A 20299-nucleotide genomic window follows, 5' to 3' on the forward strand; every position below is an offset into this window, starting at 1 on the left:
TGTGTAGATGTGTTCTTTTATTTTTCTTGTTTTCTTCTGTCACTAACTTGTTTTTTCTATTCTGTGTTTAATCTGCTGTCTTAATGGATTCAGCTTCAGAAAAGAGAGCGCTCTTGCAGAGCCTATGTCCAGGTACTTTCTGCGTTTTTATAAATGTGTTAAGTTGTTGACTGTCTCCGTTGTGATGGCATGTATGGACATCTGATAGAAAAATGATAATGTAACTTACTGAAATAAAGGAATTTCATGGAGGGGAAGAAGGGTGGGAACAGAAAGGCATGCAAGTGTATATTATAAAAAGAAATTTAGCAGTGCCAATGCTCTGTCAAACGAGGAACACAGACTAAGAAGGAGGTGCAATTTGAGGTATGAACTTTTTCATCATCACTAAGAGGTGAGTTGGGTATAATCTATAAAATCCCTATCTATAAAATCCCTATTTTTTTATTGGGGTGGGTATGAAAGCATTTCATTTATACATTGGATCAGCCAATATTTGAATAGCAAGTCATTCAGAAATGAAACTCAATCAGTCTTATAAGACAACAAATAGTCCAGAATACTTGGAATGTCATGCTTCTGTTCCTCAGTATAGCTGTTTATTGACTCAAGTCATGATTGTGACTATCTTACTCTCTTATTGCAAAAACTGTAATCCAAATGTGAATATACTTTGTTTCCACCTGTTGTGTTCTAATTTGTAAGCATGTTGTAAATTATAAGCAATAAACCATACCTATGTTTATTAGTTTTGTATGACAAAGAACAACCTCAGAAGCAGCTCTCTACTTTTTTGTTTTTTGTTTTGTTTTGTTCTTGTTATAAGAAATGAAGGAGAGATACAAGGAAGGCAGGAGGAAATATAAAAATGTTTGGCTGTAAACTATATTCTACGTATATACATTTCACAGCATTTTCAAAGAGGAAGTCCATCTGCATTTAAAGAGAGATACCCTCAATAATGAAATTAATGGGTATGAGATTGACAGTTAAAAATGAAACTTTATGAGTTAATTCACAGGTGAACATAATATCAGGGTGTTTACTTCTTTTTAACCGAAACTCTTAAGTTGATATAAATAATAAAAATTGATTTGTTTATGTCTTCCTTTCCAGTGATCTTAATATTCACATCTGCTATCCTTCTCGGTAGTATAAAATTGAGAAATGGATTTATAATTAGGTAGTAACTTAGCATAAACTCATAGCAAAAGGAGCTGGATAGCCTTGGGGAAAACTTAGATTGTGGAAAGCACAATACAGTAGACTTTTTAATGAATAGAAATATATCTGTATACCAGCTATAATCATTTGCTTAATTCTAGCTGGCAAATTCTTTTTCTTCTAGCTACCCCATTTGTAAATTTCATACATGAATATCTTCATGTCCTCAACAAATATTGAACAAAACAAATATAGTACAGTTCCTATCTAGGATTCTATTATCTAGGAGAAAATATTGACTAATAAATATTAGTACACTAACACTTTACAGTAATGAAAATGCAGTTGAGTAGATTCAGCTTTCTTTAGATATACTCTCATTCTGGAAATGTATACTGATCACTTTGATTGAATTTGGTGTTTTCCAAGTCTCCTGAGCAACTCAAGAACACATTACAAGTGTTCCCCATAAGTCAGCTAAATTTGTAGTTGGCCGAATGTGTCTATTATGATTCTGTGCGGTTTCTGTAGGGAAGGAAAGATTCTGATCTGCAGCTAGGTTCATGGCTTAGGCCCCTATCACAAAAGACAAGTTAACAAGAAAAAAACTTCCAAATTTATTTTATATGAATTTTATGTGAGATAGCAGCATTTGAAAATGACCCCAGGAAACAGAAAAACTTGTGTTTTTTATGCTTCGGTTTGATGAAGAGTAGACAGTTGTGGGAAAGTGCAACTGGACGCAGGGGAAATGATCTTAATGGTAATACATTGGAGGGACTTAGCAAGGCATTCGATTCTTCTAGGCATCTCTGCGTCTTGGTATTCTTTCTTCCAGATACAGGGAGATGTGAGTCAGGGTGATATAAATGCTAGAAATCAATTTGTTTATTTATGCCTTTCCAGTGATCTGAATATTCACATTCTACTATCCTGGGTAGTATAGAATTGATAATTGGATATTCTCTAAGGAGAATATTATGACCTGGTTGAGGGGAAAGTTAGAAAATTCTTGCTCAGTTTTTTGACTTGTATAAGGAAAAAAGGGCAGGGGGAAGATGAGAGTTACCTTCCTGCTTTTGCTGTTTTCTCAGATGCCAAGGTGACATATTTTGAAGTCACGTGTTTTAAATCTTATCAATTTTTATTACTTTAATCTCAGGATTGTTTTGCAGAATGAGCAATTATAAACTTAAAAACCGGAGTGAAAGAAGTATTATTTTGTTCTTGCATATTTCATTCTGAATGTGAAGCCAATAGAATAAGGCTAATAAGGGCATTTTGTGAAAATATTGCTTAAAAAGAAAAAGAAAATGTAAACACTTCATGGAGATTAGGAAGATAAACTTTTAATTTGCATTTTATTGTATAAAATAATGAACTTTTGTGTATAAGAAACTGTTCAAGTTTATTTTTCTAAAATTTGGGGGGAAATTGTTTTGGAAGGTGTATATAGGTGTATTTATATACATACACACATACACACACACACACACACACACACACACACACACATATATATACCTGTATTTATAAATATATATCTATATATGATCTATACTCTCAGTGAGTGCAATAGGCATAGAAATCAAAGTATCCTTTATCACCAAAAGCTGAAGATCATTTTTGAGCTGAGCAATGTTAGGATTGTTTTTGATTGCAATCTATGCTATCCTTTTAATGGGACCTTTGGGATAATTAGTCTTTTGGTATTTAAACCTATGAAATGCATGGTCATTCAAACATGAATCTCTGGTGGAAAATTAATAGCAGTTTATTCAATGGTTGATTTCCTGGGTTATAATTGACTGACTATGAATAAATATTTCAGCTATTGAGTAAACATCTGATAATACCAAATACAAGCAGAATATTGATGAATCAGAAATGCTCTGCTCTCTAATACATTGTACTGTCTCTGTTCTTCTTGATGCAGATCATTATTCCATGAAATTCCAGAGGGAATAATACCTTAAACTTTAGTCTATTTGAATTTTAGAGAAGTGTTTTATGTTTCCTATTGTTTATATGTTCAGAGTACATTCAGAGCTATCTATGAAATAGGTGTGAAATATGCTTGAAGTGCTTTATGCATTAAATTTGAAATAAGGTGATTGCTAAGTCATCATAATTTTTTTTTTAAAAATATGGCCTTTTCATAAGCACAAGCAATGACCCTTTTAGGGTTGATTTTCACTGTCTAAATCCATTTAACTTTCAATTACTTAGAGATTCAGTGTCTATTTTATGAATTATCCAGCTTTACCTTTCATGTCTTCTTACTTTTAACCTTTTGTTTATCTCACACACAAATGAGAGCACAGTGGAATTTTAACTATTAGTTGTCAACTATGATAACTGACCTGTAGTTGTACAATTAAAAGTTGGTCGGTGTGATATTTTAAATAATATGTGAATCTCCTAAATGCCATTATGTTTGCATCCCAAGAGTTTTAACAAAAACAAGAAATTTGAGTTTAATATACACATTTAAATTTTAATTCTAATTTTAGTTACACTAAAATCCTTGTTGACTATCATAAGCTATAAATTGGTATGTGTCATAGTAAAACATATCACTTCCATATCTTAGACACAATGACATGTGTCTATAGTCCCAGCTACTCGAGAAGCTAAGGCAGAAGGATTTTTTGAGTCCAGGAGTTCGAATATAGCCTGGGTAACATAGTGAGACCCCTGTCTCTTTATTAAAAAAAAAAAAAAAAAAGGAAAAGAAAAGAAAAATGAGAGTTTTAAGTTTTATACTAGAAAAAACAAATAAGGCTTGTGTTACACATGCATATTAAACAGTTGCTGTGATTTAATATTACCAGAGGGGCCTTTTAGGTGAAGATGAGATAGTATACTGGCCCAAAGTCACACAAATGACACGGATGGTACTATTGCTTGTTTCCTGACATATGTCCTGTGCTGCTTCAACACCATGATTAAGAATAACGATGATTTGTTATTAAGAATAAATTTATTTCCTGTAATCCCAGTACTTTGGAAGGTCTAGGTGGGCAGATCACTTGAGACCAGGAGTTTGAGACCACCCTGGTCAAGATGGTGAAACTTTCTCTCTACTAAAAATACAAAAATTAGCTTGGCATGGTGGTGCATGCCTGTAATCCCAGCTATTCAGGAGGCTGAGGCAGGAAAATCACTTGAACCTGGGAGGCAGAGGTTGCAGCGAGCTGAGATTGTGCCACAGTACTCCAGCCTGCGCAACAGAATGAGACTCCATCTCCAAAAATAAAAATTAAATAAATTTATTTATTGGGCATTAATTATGTGCCATTATTAAGAGCAATTAGCATACATTCTTATTTAATATTCGTAACAACCATATGATATAATTATTGCAATTTTTAACTTACAGTTGAAAAAATGGAGGTGCGGGAAGGGTTACATGATTTTCACAAGACCACAAAATAATAATCAAGGGTCCCCTAAATTCAAAGCTAAGTCTTTCTAATTCAGATGCTTGTGCTCCTAATCGCTGAGATGCTCTTATTAGTAGGACTGACTTCATCTCTTGATGATAGGAGGCAAGATAAATCATGAGGTCTATGTTGATTGATTTTTTGCACTGTATTTCAGGGATAGAAGGCAGTAAAACAATTTATTTTTCAACCTCTTTTTTGAGACAGAGGTGAAATAGCGATGGGGTAATTATTTTGTGCTGCCATATTAAAGTCATATCCAAATATAATTTGCTTTGAGGTCTTTTTATTTTCAGAGGAGACTCTGATGAAAACGTTATCATCTTAAGAGAATAAAAAACCAGCAGAAAGATATAGTAACTATGTTAAAGAAGGAACTGTTTTCCAGTGACTATACCATTTTCCACCAGCAGTGTATGAGGATTCCAGCACCAATACTTGTTACTTTCTGTCTTTCTTACTATAGCCATGCTAGTGTGTGTGAATTGCAAAAGTTCTTGACTCTAGCCATGGGGTGGGGGCAGAGGAAAGTTTGCAAGTATAATTCATGAACCGTTACAAATCATATGGTTCCAGAGAGAGGTCTGTGGCTTTCATGAGAATATGGGAGTAGAGTATGACCTCAAAGAGCTTAAGAACAACTGCTTTTGTGGCCTATAAAGGTAACCAGAACTTAGATTTGCATTTTTTTCTCATCTTTCAACCTCAAATTGTTATCTTTCAAACAGTAATATTTTCTAGCATTGTTCTCCTCGTTAGCAGGAAGTATTAAGAATTGCTGGTGTTTGTTTTTTACTGCTTCTAAGACATAACATTTTCCAAATTATTAAAAATATTTTCGTTTTTATCAATAGTTTCTTTTGTCCACCAAATCTCAGAGGTTATGTGTACTCACTAGAGAGTCTACAGTAGACCATACTTAATGGGAAATATAAGTTCATGTAGATATTGATGTGATTCCTTTGAGTTATTGTGTAGAATCTGTTGTGGACCCTTGCATAGCTCAGTTGAGACCTGATCAGAAAAACAAACTGTTAAGTATGTATGAATTTAAAAATAAAAAGCACACACACACACACACCTGGTTTTTTCTTCTTCTTCTTTTGTTTTTGAAAAGCAGGTAGTTTATGTGCTTTTTGTTTTAATGCTTAAAGAGTATTATTATAGTATGCTATAATATACTGTGTATACTATGCAGTTATATAGGGTATAGAGGGCTTAGTACTGTTACACACACAAACACACACACACACACACACACACACACACACACACACACACAGTACGATATAATACTATATCCTAGTGATGGAAAACCTTCACATAGTGAACAACAAAAATACTTAAGAATTGCTGGTTAAGCACATGTGCCCAGTATAATTTTATCAGCTCTGGGAGCATAGCAGTACACGTAATAGTCAAAAATCCCTGCTCTCTCTTCTAAGGTGACCATCCTAGTGGAAGAATATAAACAATGCACTGAACATGTAAAATACATGGTATGCCAGATGATAATAAATTCTATAGAGTAAAATAAAGCAAGAATGCAGGAAATGAGCTATGAAGTTGATATTTGAGCAAAACTTGGAAGTAGATAAAGGAGTCAACTATGTTGATATGCAGGAGGAAGCATTTTAGTAGAGAGAACAGAAAGTTCCAGAAGTGGAAATACTCCTGTTGGTGAAGGAGGGTAGTGCAACTGGAAGAGAGTGAAAAAGAAGAGGACCACAGGGTGTGAATCTGCGGCACAGCAAGGTGCAGATTCTGATAGATCATTGTAAGGACTTCAGTTTTTATTCAGCAAGGCCCAGGAAACAAACGACCACAGGTTTCTGAGCAGAGGATAACTTTCTGACGTGTGTTACAAGTGGAGAGTAGCCAGTAGGAGGAAAAGTAGGGGCTGAAGCTGGGTTACCATTTGGGTAATGACGGCCACTTGGATTAGCATGTTAGTGCTGGATACTGAGGTCATTATTCACACTCAGAATTTTTTAAAAAATGAAGTAAGATTTGCTAAGAGATTGTATGGGAGTTTTTAGAGAAAAAGAAGAGTTGAAAGGACGGAATGTTTTTTGCCTGAGCAATTGGAAGGATGAAGTTGCCATTTATTGAGGTGGTCTCTGCAACCAATTTGGGAGGGGCAGGGAGAGAACTTCACTCTGGTGCATGTTAAATTTGAGATTCTTATTAAATATGCAATATAGATGTTAAATATGTCATTAAATATGTAAGCATGATGTTCAATTGTGAGATTAGCCTAGAAATAATCATTCGGTCATGTTAAGCTTAGACTGGCATTTGACATAAGTGTTCTAGATGAATCCCTCAAGGGGATGAGAAAAGAATTCTAGGACTGATCCCCAGGGCACTGTCATATGAAGAGGTTGGGGAGATGAAGGGAAGCCAGCATAGAGACTAAAAAACAGCCTTAAGGAATAAAGAGCATCGGGAAAGTATGGTATCGTGGAATCCACTGAAGTTATTGCAAAGAGGATGAAATGATGTGGAGCGCCGCTAAATCTTCTCAGAAATGCTGAGTCAACTTTTGATAATTAAAAAAACTTCAAAGCCCACATGTCTACATTATTACATGTAATATCTAAACATTTTTGCCCACTTTTCGTTTTTTATTTTTTTTGTATTATTAATGTACACTTTCTGTGAACCAAAGTTGCTACTTGCACGTTTGACAAAGTGCAAATTGAATTATGCCAGTTTTACTTGTGTGTCTTTGGTGCATAAGACAAGAAGGATTCTAAGCCCCATTTATACTGCTAGGAAGAAATTAATGAGTATTTTCAAGTTCCTTGTTTGGTCACTTAATTGGCTGTGTGACAAAGAGCTCTGTGGTGCATGTCAAACAACTTTCAGAGTCCTCTAATGATTTGTGCTTTGCTTGACTTGTGATACTATTCTGTGTGGCCTGTCAGGCTGGATATCCTTGTTAAAGTGGCTAGAATAAATTGGCTAGCAGTGTGCATACAATGTAGTATATTAACTGCAGCAACAGGGAGTACTTTTAACAGCTCTTTCAAGAGATTTCGATGTTTGCCCATAAGCATCAAAGCCAACCCAAACTTTCATTTAATATAATTAAAAGGACATCTGAAAGTAGTTTGAATCACAGCAGGTTCTTGTGGTTTGGTAACCCTTTGTTAAAACCCTGTGAACTTAATATATTTCACAGCTTGATAAATCTGCACTTGATTTATGTCAGTAAGAGAGAAAATATAAATCTGCACCCTGCATGTTTCTGGTGCCCTAAACCTATTGTTAAAAGACATTGAGATTAAAGAAAGTGACTTCCATCTACAAAACAAGAATACTGTAGTTTCTTTTTTAGATAAAGAATGGTTATAAGAATTCCTTTCTGTAAGTTGTAGACATTAAACACTACTACATACAAAGCTATCATTGAATCAAAAGAGTAAAATCATATGTAATGTAAGCAGAGTAAATCATACAGGTATTGCTGAAGAATGTGAACAGGTCAACTTGTAAATCTAATGATTTAAAACCCTCCAAAGGACAATGACAGATGTTGATGATGGAGATTCTGCCTTGACGTGGAAAGAACATCATTCTGGGAATCTCTCATGATTCCCCTGGCAAATGTGTCAGGTCAGATAGAAATGGCTGCTTTAGAAAGCCATTTCTGCCTCCTCTGTTTCTCATGTTTCCCGTAAATAAACAAATGTTCCAGCTGCGGTTTGTATATACATGGTTTGTGAATGTTTCAGGAAGTAATTCTAATAAGGGTGTGAAAAAAAAGTATCTTTCTGATTTTAAATAAAATGTTTTCATCTAAAACAAAAATATTTTCTCTCTGCTTTGCATCAGCTTGTATTCTTTTCTCTCATTTAATTGTCTGATCAAAGCCTGGGCCGTTATATAATTGTAAAACTGTTTACCTAAATTCTATTCTGTGCATCAGTGCTTTCTGAATATATGCTTACCTTCAGAAAAGTTTTAAATACATAGAATATAGATATGATTTCTATGCAAACTCAAGATAATACACATCAGCTTACTTTTCTATTTCTTTATTAGCTTGATGATTGCATAGCTAACCAGGAAAAAGATATTTAAAACAGCATTACAGATTTAAGATTCTACTTTCTGAAACTATCATTAACTTTTTTGATACAGGTTAGAAAAGAAATGAAAATTTTAAAGAGCAATTTGCAGTAAAGTAGTTGTCTGATGGCTTAGAACCAAACAAATGATTGTTTAGGATTGCTCCCAACGGAGTTACAACTTTTATATTTTCCTCCGTCTAACATATGAATTTTGTACAGCTGGTAGTAACAGAAACTTAGCTTTGGTAGCTTAAACAAACCAAGGCTTTATTCTTGCACATAAAAAATGCAGATGAGGCAGTCCAAGATTAGCTTGAAAACTGCATGAAATCATCAGAGACCAAGGCTTCATCTGTTTTTTTTTGCTCCGTTATCTTTAGCACATGGGTATCTATCCCCAAGATGACAAGATGGCTACTTAGGTTCCAATCATCATGTCATGCTAATCTTATAAAAGGAAAAAAGAAAAGGATAAGTGCCAAAGGATTTGTTCCTTTTAGTACTTTCCAGGAGGCTCTCCCAACCATTTCTTTTTATATCTCATGGGCTTCCCTATTTGCATGCTTAAATACTTCATTAATAGGTGTGGCTTTGTTGCTGGGCATAGTTTTCATTGATTCTGTGTCTAACACAAGAGGGATATTGGGCAACTAGCAGTCTCAGATGCAAAGAAAATGCTTTTTCTTTTTCTTATTTAATAACACACAGTGACGTATCCAGTTTTAATGTAATAACTTACCACAGATTTTTGACAATACAAGGGTAACTTTTGAACCCTAAATATAGATTAAAATGTTCTTCTGCTTGTTCTGTTAGTCATAGTTTGAGATTAATCATTTTGTCTAAAAAAAAATTTTTAAAAGCGATTTGAAACTATTCTCAGATTGCATTTTTCTATTGTTTAAGTAATTGTTTGAATAGCTAATGTAGACACATGGTGTAAAATTCAAAAGGTAGAATAATACCTATTTCTCCTTCCCACTGGAACCTCTGCATTAACTCCAGGGCATAGCACTGACATTGTTGTCTATTTCAGTGGCGCCCCCTTGCGGCTGTGTAGTTCAACCCTGCCTCTCTCATTTCTCTGCAGTCTTTCAGCTGTCCTTTTCCAAAGCATGATCACTGTTGGCTTCCTGTTTTTGAGATGGAGTTTCGGTCTTGTTGCCCAGGCTGGAGTGCAGCAGCGCAATCTCAGCTCACTGCAACCTCTGCCTTCTAGGTTCAAGCGATTCTCCTGCCTCAGCCTCCCGAGTAGCTGGGATGACAGGCATGCGCCACCACGCCTGGCTAAGTTTTGTGTTTTTAGTAGAGACAGGGTTTCTCCATATTGATCAGGCTGGTCTCATACTCTGACCTCAAGTGATCCGCCTGCCTCGGCCTCCCAAGTGCTGGGATTACAGGAGTCAGCCACCGCATCCAGCCCACTGTTAACTTTTTAAATATCTTGGCAGAGAAGACTATCATTACTCATACCTATATTTTTACAATGTTTCTTTATAAATCTTGTCATACAATCGCAAAAGAGTGTTGTTCTCCTTGCCTAGAATAAGGACTTTGGGGGTAGCCTGTGGCAGACCCACACAATGGGATAGCATTCCGCCATGGAAAAGAATAAATGTGTAGTCAGGATCACAAGCTAGATTAAGGTAGTGGTTTATATCAACAAAATAACTTAACTCTTCATCAATAGGAAATCGGTTGAATAAACTATTAAACAAAATAACAGAATACTTACTAGCCACAGAAACAGTGAGCTAGAACTTGTATTGACTTAAAAAGATAGGTGTGATATATTTTCAAGTAAAAATAAACAAGCAAGCAAAAAACAACAGATAACAGCATTATTGTATGGACTGACTTTGCTCTTATAAATGTGTAAATATTTGCAGGTCTAGAAGATCCACAATAAACTGTCAAAAGTATGGAATTACAATATTGCTCTATAAATGGAATTTCAGGTTTTACCATATATACTTTTGTGTTTTAAAACTGTTTATTAAAGTGTCCTTTTAAAACTAATAGATATTATTTTTTGGAACAGTTTTAGATTTGTAGAAAAACTTACCAAATTTTATAGAAATTTCCTGTATACCTCCCATTGACGTGCACAGCTTCCTCTATTGTTAACATCTTACGTTATAGTATGGTATAGTTGTAATAATTAATGAACCAATGTTATTATGTTATTATTAACTGAAGTCCACAGTTTATTTGGATTTCTTTATTTATTATCTATGTCCTTTTTCTGTTTTAGGATCCTATCCAAGATATTACATTTAATTGGCTCTGCTAGGCTGTGGCAGTTTGTCAGACTTTCCTAAAAGTATGTCCTTTTCAAAGTCTGAAAAAAATACATTTTTTATTTAAAAATAGTAAACATATATTTTAAGAAAAGCATAGATTTATTCATTCATTCATTCAATCAGGCAACATTTGTTAAGCTCATTCAGGCGTTATTTCAGGTGCAGTGATTCAGGAGTGAAAACAGGGTTTCTGTCTTCTTTCTTGTAGGGCTCACACCATAGTTCAGCTAGCTGGAATTGTGGAAGAAAATAACCAGTAAATCACTCAGTCAATAAAAGTAATAAGATTGCAGAAATTGCTATTCAAAGAATTAAAACACAGTCATATGAGTAAGGCTACTTTATTTCGTGCAGATCAGGGCGGACTTTCCAAGGAAGTCCCAGGCAATTCAGCAATGTGACACTACGTGGAGAAGGGCGCTCCAGGATCAAAGGTGACCCAAGGCAGAGATGGTCAAGTAACAAGTGGTTGGAGATTTCAGGGAATAGAAGAAAGACAAATAGGCCTGAAGCAGTGGGTTGAGGAAGAAGGCTATGGAAAAATGTCAAGAGTCTGAATGCTATTAAAAACCTTTCCAGGGTCATGACATAGTTTTGCAAAACGACTTTGGCTGAAAACTTTGTTTTTCTCCGATTCTTATAGGTTCAGTCATTATCTTTGTGTAGATGATTTAAAAAAAAAATTAACAAACTGCTTTACACATTGCCAAATTTTCTGTCAATCAATTCTACCTACTGCCTGAGTAATGTTTTAAAAATGCAAATCTGATGGTGACTTGACCCTATTCAGATTGTCCATTGTCCATTACTCTCTTTTGCCCTTAGAGAAAAAAAAAAAAAATCCATTTTTGAACTACAGTGCTTGAGTAGCAGACTCCCGCTGCTAATTTCCCACACCTTTAACTGGCTCCTTCTCAGATCCTGAGCTGCCAGTTCCTGCCTCTGTACCTTTATAGTCACAGTTCCCTCTGCTGGGATTAATTCTAGATTTGCTCTCCTTTCTCTTTCTCTTCATTCCAGTAACTTTGACTTACCTGTCAACACCCACTTCATATGTCAATTACTCTAAAGAAGAATCCTTTGTCCCACTTAGTCTGGATAAATGACCTCTTAGGTGTACTTATAACTCTCAGTTTTCCTCTATTACAGCAATTATCAAGCTGTATTTTAATGTCTCTTCACTCCACTGTCACTAAACTGCTTGGGAAGGAAGAGTGCCACTTTTACTTCTGTATCTTCAGGACCTTTTAAATTGTACTTAGCACATATTAAGTGGTCTCTAAATATTTACTGTTTAACTGAAGCTCCAGGCTCGAATTTCCAATTGCCTACTAGTATGTCCGCTGCAGCAGAAATTCTGACACTTTTCAACACTTGCTATTGCCAATTCCTCTCCTTTCATTCTCTCTTAAATTCACCTCCGCAGGCTTGTGGCCCCACTACTCCACTGAAACTGCCCTTGTTGAGGTCATCAATGACTTCTAAATGCTGCTAGATCAACGGTTGGTAGTCAATCCATACCTTACTTGATCAGTTAGAAACACCTAACACAGGTGATCACCCCCTCCTCCTTGATATATTATCTTCAGGACAACTCCCTTGATTTTTCTCCTACCTGATTGACACTTCTTTCCAGTCTTCTTGGCTGGTTCCTCCTCCGCTCCTCCAATGCTTAAGTTTGGACTGCCCTCTAGCACAATAGTTAGACCTCTGGTCTTCACTTTGTACATTCACACCTTGGTAATCTCATTGATTTAAATACCACCTATATGCCTATGACTTACAAATATTATCCATGGCACAGACCATTCTCCTGAGCTCCAGAGTTAATTTTCCAGCCAATTTCTCAGTATCTTCACTTTGTTGCTTAATAAACACCTCAAACTTTCCATATCTGTAACTGAATTCCCAGTGTTCACTTGCACGCCATTCACATCTCAACTGAAGTGGCTGAGTCCCACCTCTGCTGCTTCCTTTTGCTTTACTCCAAACACATGCCATTTTAAGGTTTTGGACTACGCAAACCTTCAATTTGCATACTTGAAGACTTTTATTGAAGTTTGAAGACTTATTCCATTTGAAGACTTTTATTCTGGTTGTTCCCTCTGATTGGAATGTTACTCTTCAAGATGCCTGCCTGGCTAACTCTCTCAATTCCTTTGTCTTTTTTGAACTGTAACCTTTTCAGTGATGCCCATCTGTACCATCCTATTTGAAAGCCACCCTCTCTCCCAACACCATCCTTGATTCTAGATCCACTTACTTTATTTTATTTTACACTGTATCTTGCACCTTCTAAAAGTTTATGGTTTATTATTTGCTTCCCTTGCCAGAATGTCCAGTTCTAAGGCTATTTTTTCTCTGCTTTGTTAAGATGTATCTCAAGAGTCTAGAACAGTGTTGGCATATGTTAAGTGCTCAAAAAATATTAATTAAATGAACAAATGTCCTGCTTTTGAAGTAATGATACATGAAATTGCATGATTATTCCTCAAAAGCTGTATCACTGTGGTTTTTCTTTTTGTTTTACAATCAAATCACTGTGTTACCCAGGACAACAATAGAGTTATTATTTTTAGTTCAAGAAGAAGAATTTTTGGATGCTTTCGTGATTATTTTTGAAACTAAGGGAACTGTCTTTTCGTCTCTGATACCACACTCTCTGACTGCTTACTCTTTCATCTTCATTGTCAATTATTCTTACTTCATTTTCCCCTCTATTTTGTTAGTGTTTCTGTATCATCAATTCTTCTTCTACTACTCAGTTTTTCTGGGTAATTTCAGACATACCAATGGGTTTAATAAACCTACTTAAATTTATGATGCGTACACTGTATTAGGCCATTTTTGTGCTGCTGTAAAGGAGTACCTGAGCCTGGGTAATTTATAATTTAATTTATAAGTTAAAATTTTCTCATGATTCTGCAGGCTGTATGAGCATGGCACTGGCATCTGCTTAGCTTCTGGGGAGGGCTCAGGGAGATTTTACCCATGGAAAAAGGCAAAACAGAAGCAGGCACACCACATGGCAAAAGCAGGAGCAAGAGAGAGAGTAGGGTAGGTGTCACACACTTTTAAACAAACAGATCTCTCAAGAACTCACTCACTATGGCAAGGACAGTACCAAATCATGAGGGCTCTGTCCCCTGACCCAAACACCTCCCACCAGGCCCCACCTCCAACATCGAAGATTACAATTCAACATGAGATTCAGAAGGAAAAATATCCAAACTACCTCATGATCTGTATGTGAAGATCAGATATCTAATGTAAGCTTCAGACCTATCTAGATGCCATTAAGGTACAGTCATGCATCACCAATGAGGATACATTCACAGAAAACCAAACACCGCACATTCTAACTCATAAGTGGGTGTTGAACAATGAGAACACATGGACACAGGGAGGGGAACCTCACACACCAGGGCCTGTTGGGGAGGGGTGGGAGAACTAGGGGAGAAGGAGGAGGAGGTAGGGGGGTTGGAGAGGGATAGCATTAGGAGAAACACCTAACGTCGATGACAGGGGGATGGATGTGGCAAACCACCATGGCATGTGTATACCTATATAACAATCCTGCGTGATCTGCACATGTACCCCCAGAACTTAAAGCATAATAACAATAATAAAAGAAAATAACTTTAAAAAAAGAAATGCCTCATTTTGTTGTCATGCAAGACATACTTACGAAAACCTAAATGGGAGAGCATATTACACATCTAGTCTATATGGCATAGCCTCCTGCCCCTTAGGCAACAAACCCGTACAGCACGTTATTGTACTGAATACTGTAGACAATTATAGCTCAATGGTATTTGTATATCTAAACCTAGAAAAGATACATTAAAAATATGGTATAAAAGATAAAAGCTAGTACACCTGTATAGGGCAGCTCCATTTTAATCTTACAGGACCAACGTGGTACACAAGGTCCACTGTTGAGCAAGACATCATTATTCAGTGCATGACTGTATACTGCCTTCAAAGTAGGCAGCCTGAATTGACTGTTACTCAAACTCTCCACCCACACGTTTACTCTTATACCCACCCCAAATTCTATGCTTTGCGCTTCTTTCTTTTCCTCATCAACTGGCTTTAACTAATCAGCAAATCATTTTAAATATCTTCAGAATAATTTCTGCTTTTCTTTTTCTCCAGAACCAGAATTCTTGGATTTGAGGCCTGGTTCTACTCTATGTTAGCTAATTATTAGCCTTTAGTAAGTTGCTTTACTTCTTCAAGTCTCAATATTCTCACTGTAAGATGAAGATAATAATAAATTCTACCTCACTGAGTTATTGTGATAATTAAAGTAGTTAATGCATGTAAAGCGTTTATGTCAAGGTCTTGAATGCACTCCACAAATATTAACCATTACTGTATATCAATCTATTACCTTACATGTTTTTCAGTGACTGTTTGTCACTTTTAGGAAGGATTGTACATACCTTAACGTAGTTTGCAAACATCTTTGAAATCTAGCCTTCACTTTCCAGTCTTACCACTGAACCCCTAATGCTCTTTGCTCTACCTTCTTTGCAGTGCCTACTCTTTCACCTCTGTGCCTATAAATACACACTCCACCCCTTGCCTTTGTTCAGTGTTGAGTTTGTACCTTTTGTTTGTACCCACTGTACCCTCTGTTCAGTGTTGAGTTTCAGCTTGGAATTCTCCCACTTCATGGAGCTTTTCCAATATAGAGCTTAAACCCTATGTTTCCATCATTATAATGCTTGCCATGTTGGATTTTAATTGTTTAATTACCTGGCCTCACTATATTGCTATTACCTTGAGGGAAGGGAGAACATCTGTCTTTCTTGCTGCATCCCAGTTGACTGCCACATTGAAGATGCTCAATTAATATTTGTTGAATGAATATTGAGTTAGCAAGAAATTTGAATTGGGTCTATAGATCCATTTAATTCCTGTAACATGATAGAGATTTATTTGACAGCATTCAGTCATTATACTCTAAAGTAGAATTTAAAAGTGATACAATCAAATACAGTTTTCAAAAAACAATGCTTAAAAAAAGGGGGGGTCTCTTAAAAACAGTCTGTTCTATGAAGTTTTAGTTTCACCTTGTTTTACTTTGAAAGGTCCTTATTACTATAATAAGGTCACTTGTGTTATACGACCTAATTTTAATTAAGACTTGAAAATGCCAGCACTTCACTGTAATATAAAAGGTAGTTCAGAGATTAGTAGTTTTTATATACTTAATAATATTAAATGACAGTGGTTATAAAAAGCACCTTAGGTTTATTGATCAGATGTGTAAATATCAGTCACTCAACTTGACTTGTAATAAAAAACCTGCAAGTTATAAACTGTTTTGAAGACACTTCTAACACTTGACCTTTACATTTTGATTTGAATCAATATCTAAACACAGATTGGAGTACAATGTGTCCTATTCAGTAATGATTTTAAAATTTTGTTTCATTTTACCTTATTCTCAACTGATAAACTTTGTATCAAGAAGTCAAAAGTAAAGAATTAGGGAAAATTTTATTATTTCAAATTATAAATCAATGGATACTATTTTCATCTATCTACAGTGTATATATTCAGAAAGCAAGAAGTGGGAGCAGAGACCTGAAAACTTATTTATCTTCCTTAATATATCCTGAGATTTAGATATGAAGAAAATATTTAAATGTAACTGTATATATAATATAAAAATAATACTAATATAATAAAACAGCATCATTCAGCATGATTGTGGTATATATTGATAAAGATGTGATGCATTCAGGAAAACATCAAATAATAAAATATAATTTATATTACTAGGCCATTTTTCAAAAGAATTTAAGGAATTTATTAGTGTAAATGTATTTATTACTGTGAAATAATTGCTCCCAACTTTCAAATGGGCTGCCTAATACCAATTTGCTTTTTTTCTTTTATTATCATCAACTTGCTCGTTATGTACTTTAGCTTTGGATTTTCTCTTCGGAGTCAAAGAAAAATTATTCATCTTGTAGTGTCTAACTCAAAAATAAACATTTTATGGGATGTTTTTATGGTCTTCCCCAGCAAAAATCTATTACTTTTGTACCAAATGCTATGGGTTTCTAGGTCTGTCTTGGGCTGGAGCATACGTAAATTGAAAGCAAACTTCATGTATTTCTTCTCTAATAACATTCAACAGTGTCTTCCCCCTAATTCTTTGCACATCATACTGATTCAATGAAATCTTATTAAATTACATTGGAAACATGATGAAAAACTTTTTGTAAAATATATGTCTTTTTCTTACTCAGAGTGTCCCGTATTCACTACAGTAGCCTGTGGTTCAGTTTTTCTTCTTCTGGACTGTCATCTTAACTTCCTCCCATTTACCCTGTTTTCCTCCCAAATTACGGTGATATTTGAACACTTTATTCTCTCAGAAGTTTTTTGAGGCGACAGGGCAAAAATCAAAGAAATTTAAAAAGGATGCTTTCAAGCTTTCTATTGTATATAATGTCATTAATAATTTGATAATAAAAGCAAGCTATCTTTGTGTGATTAATATTGACGAATAACCAAAAGATATCACGGCACTAAAATTTACGCTGGGAAAACACAAAACATAATCTCTTCTCTGAGGATATCATAGTCTAGTGAGAAAACCAGATACAAATATGGATAATTTGTTAAAGATAAATAAATACTAAAATGGGAGCCTTCTGTGGTCTGACTGCTTGTGTCTCCGCATAATTCATGTGTTGAAACTTACTCCCTGGTATAGTGGTGTTGGGAAATGGGGACTCTTGAGGGAGGGGGGTGATTAGGCCATGAGAACAAAGCCCTTATGAATGAATGGTATTAGTGTCTTTACAAAGGAGGCCCAAGATGATTTGTTTCTCCCTTCTACCATGTGAGGATGTGGAGAGTGAGACCTCACCAGACAGTGAATCTGCAGGTGCCTTGAACTTGAGCTTCCCAGCTTCCAGAACTGTGAGCAATACATTTCCATGGTTTATACAATTGCCTAGTCTAAGGTATTTTGTTATAGCAGCCCAAATGGACTAAGAGGCCATCATGGTATTGAATCTCTGAAGTGAGACTAATTCAGAAAGTATTGGCTGGTTAATAAGTTTTATCATTTCTAGTTATTTTTTGCTCTTATACTCATCAAACTACTAACTTCAGAGATTTTTATTTTTGCTGATATGAAAATGGAGAAAACTGACCTACGTATGAATTATACTGCATGGCAAATTTCTCATCCAAGAGTTAGGAAACACTGCTTTTGGCTCTTGTAAATGAGACACCGTCTCCTCCTTCATGAATCTTGCCTTCTGTCCAATGGGAGGTTTCAGATAGTTCTGCAGGTAAACAAATATATCAGACACCTTTCCATAATGACATGTGATACAAAGAAAACAAAACAGATAATAGAGTTAAGAATGGGGGGATTCCCCCCCCCCTAGTTTTGCTAATAATGGAAAACCTCTTGGAACAGATGATACATGAGCTAAAACCTGAATGAGCCTGTGATTTTAAAACTTGTCTGCAGAAGAAAAAAATAAATGCCATGGTGGTAAAGTTATACATCTTTTCATAAGGCATTCCTTCTGTTGGAGTATTTATTTTTGTGGTTTTCAAATGGAGGAAGATGGGTAACTAAGTTCCCCAGATGATTCTGCTTACCTTCATAGTTTGATATCTACTGCTCACCTGGGTAAGAAGTGCCACTCGTGTTTCTCACCATTGATTCTTTTGTGTATTGTTGCTGAGAAATCTTAGGCTATTTTACAAATACATCCTCTTGGAATTGTGACAAAAGTTGTCATTGCAAAGATATGTAGTAGTTTTTCCCAAAGGTTTTTGCAGCAGTTATAACAAATAAGTATAACTCTGTATTTTGAAATATAGAAAATATAATTATAAAGTGTATAACATCCTTAATGAATAGATTGAAATTATATGCTGTGAGTAATAATCATCAACTGAGTTTGCCTAAGGTCTGAATCCAATGATAAGGGTCCCAATAATGTTGCATAATGCAAACTATATCTAGTAGGATATGGTATGTCTATAATTCTGGTGTGAATCAAATAACTTTTGGCTCTTTCCCATTTATATTTGACTTTTAGAAACAGGTCAAAGTCACTGAGAGTTTAGTCAGTATGCTGTATAATGAAAAGGATAACACCCACTGCTACCTATTCTCAAATTGAAATATAATGAGTCTTATGTTGAGCTTATGAAAATAATGCAAATAAGTAGTTTGAGAAAAAAATTATTTTGTGACCAGATGTCATAGTGTGTGAATAAAATATACAATACATAAATGTATAAGGAAATCCAAATATAGGTATTCACTGAGGAGTTGTACTTACTGAATTGACCTCCATTTAGCTGGTAAAGGGACATGTCAGCAGGCTTTAGAAAGCTTAAATAATTTGTAATTGTAAAACTTCTAAGATGGACTCAACTGTGCTGTCTCACTAGCAAAAAAGGGGTCAGTTTATTCAAGTCTCTAAAAACCTCATTAGGGTCTATGTAATACACATGCTGCCTTTACTCCCCAATTCCTCAAAGCTTCAGGTAGTATAGTCTTCTGTAGTTTGTAAGATACCAAATTATGAAGATTGCATTACTGAAAACCTACTCCTTTCAGATCTGAATTCAGTGTGGCTATTTAGCAATTATCAGATGTGAATTGTGCTTACTAAGTGAAAACTTCTCTTTTTCCTGCACTGAGCTGTAATATCAAGGGAAAGTAAACATAAGGTTACATCTTGAGCACTTGTTATGAGCCAGACAACTTTCTGAGATGATTATATTATCGTACCATATTTGTAGATAGAGTGTGGAGAAGTTAAGTAATTTGCCCAGTTTCACACACTCAAAGGCACTGTGCAGATACAATTCAGTGGATGTGGTCCCAAATTCCACACTCTGATTTTAGAACTACAGAATACTGTCTCTGGATCCTTGTATTAACATTTCCTTGCAGTTATACTTAAGCAATTATGAATAGGTGTGTTTTTGAGCAGACTAAATAAATGTTAGATTGGTGTCATAACCCACCAACTCCTAGGTTTTGGGGCCACATTTTGAGTGTGTTGCATCTTAGTAAATTTGGCAATCATTTGGGCTTTAGTAGAAAGCTTTCCTAAGCCTTATTTTAAAGAATACACTTTTTGAAAACTTACAACTTTGAAAAAATATTTCACTTTATATCTTTTCAGTTGCAAAACTAAAATAAATCGGTGCCTTTGATTTATTTGCTGTCAATTCATACATACAAAGTTTTTTAGATAAAGCAGTCTGTTGTAAACAGGTTCCAGAATTTGTTCATTAGTTC

At 35.3% G+C, this 20299-nt stretch overlaps 1 protein-coding gene across 32 annotated transcripts in view; it reads left to right on the forward strand.

Annotated features, from left to right (window-relative positions):
* ADGRL3 (adhesion G protein-coupled receptor L3) overlaps positions 1 to 20299 on the forward strand; it is an 846433-nt gene that overhangs the window by 694013 nt on the left and 132121 nt on the right. For 27 of the 32 annotated variants that reach the window (XR_012516839.1, XM_074396184.1, XM_074396178.1 and 24 more), the window contains one exon: positions 94 to 132. The exons of the other annotated variants lie outside the window; for them this stretch is intronic. Coding sequence is in view for 26 of the 27 variants with exons in the window: in XM_074396184.1 (XP_074252285.1) it covers positions 94 to 132 (39 nt within the window). In the remaining variant the exon portion in view is untranslated. The remainder of the gene's footprint in view (positions 1 to 93; positions 133 to 20299) is intronic. 32 annotated transcript variants of the gene reach the window in all.

The sequence above is a fragment of the Saimiri boliviensis genome, chromosome 3 (assembly GCF_048565385.1).
Source record: "Saimiri boliviensis isolate mSaiBol1 chromosome 3, mSaiBol1.pri, whole genome shotgun sequence".
Taxonomy (NCBI): domain Eukaryota; kingdom Metazoa; phylum Chordata; class Mammalia; order Primates; family Cebidae; genus Saimiri; species Saimiri boliviensis.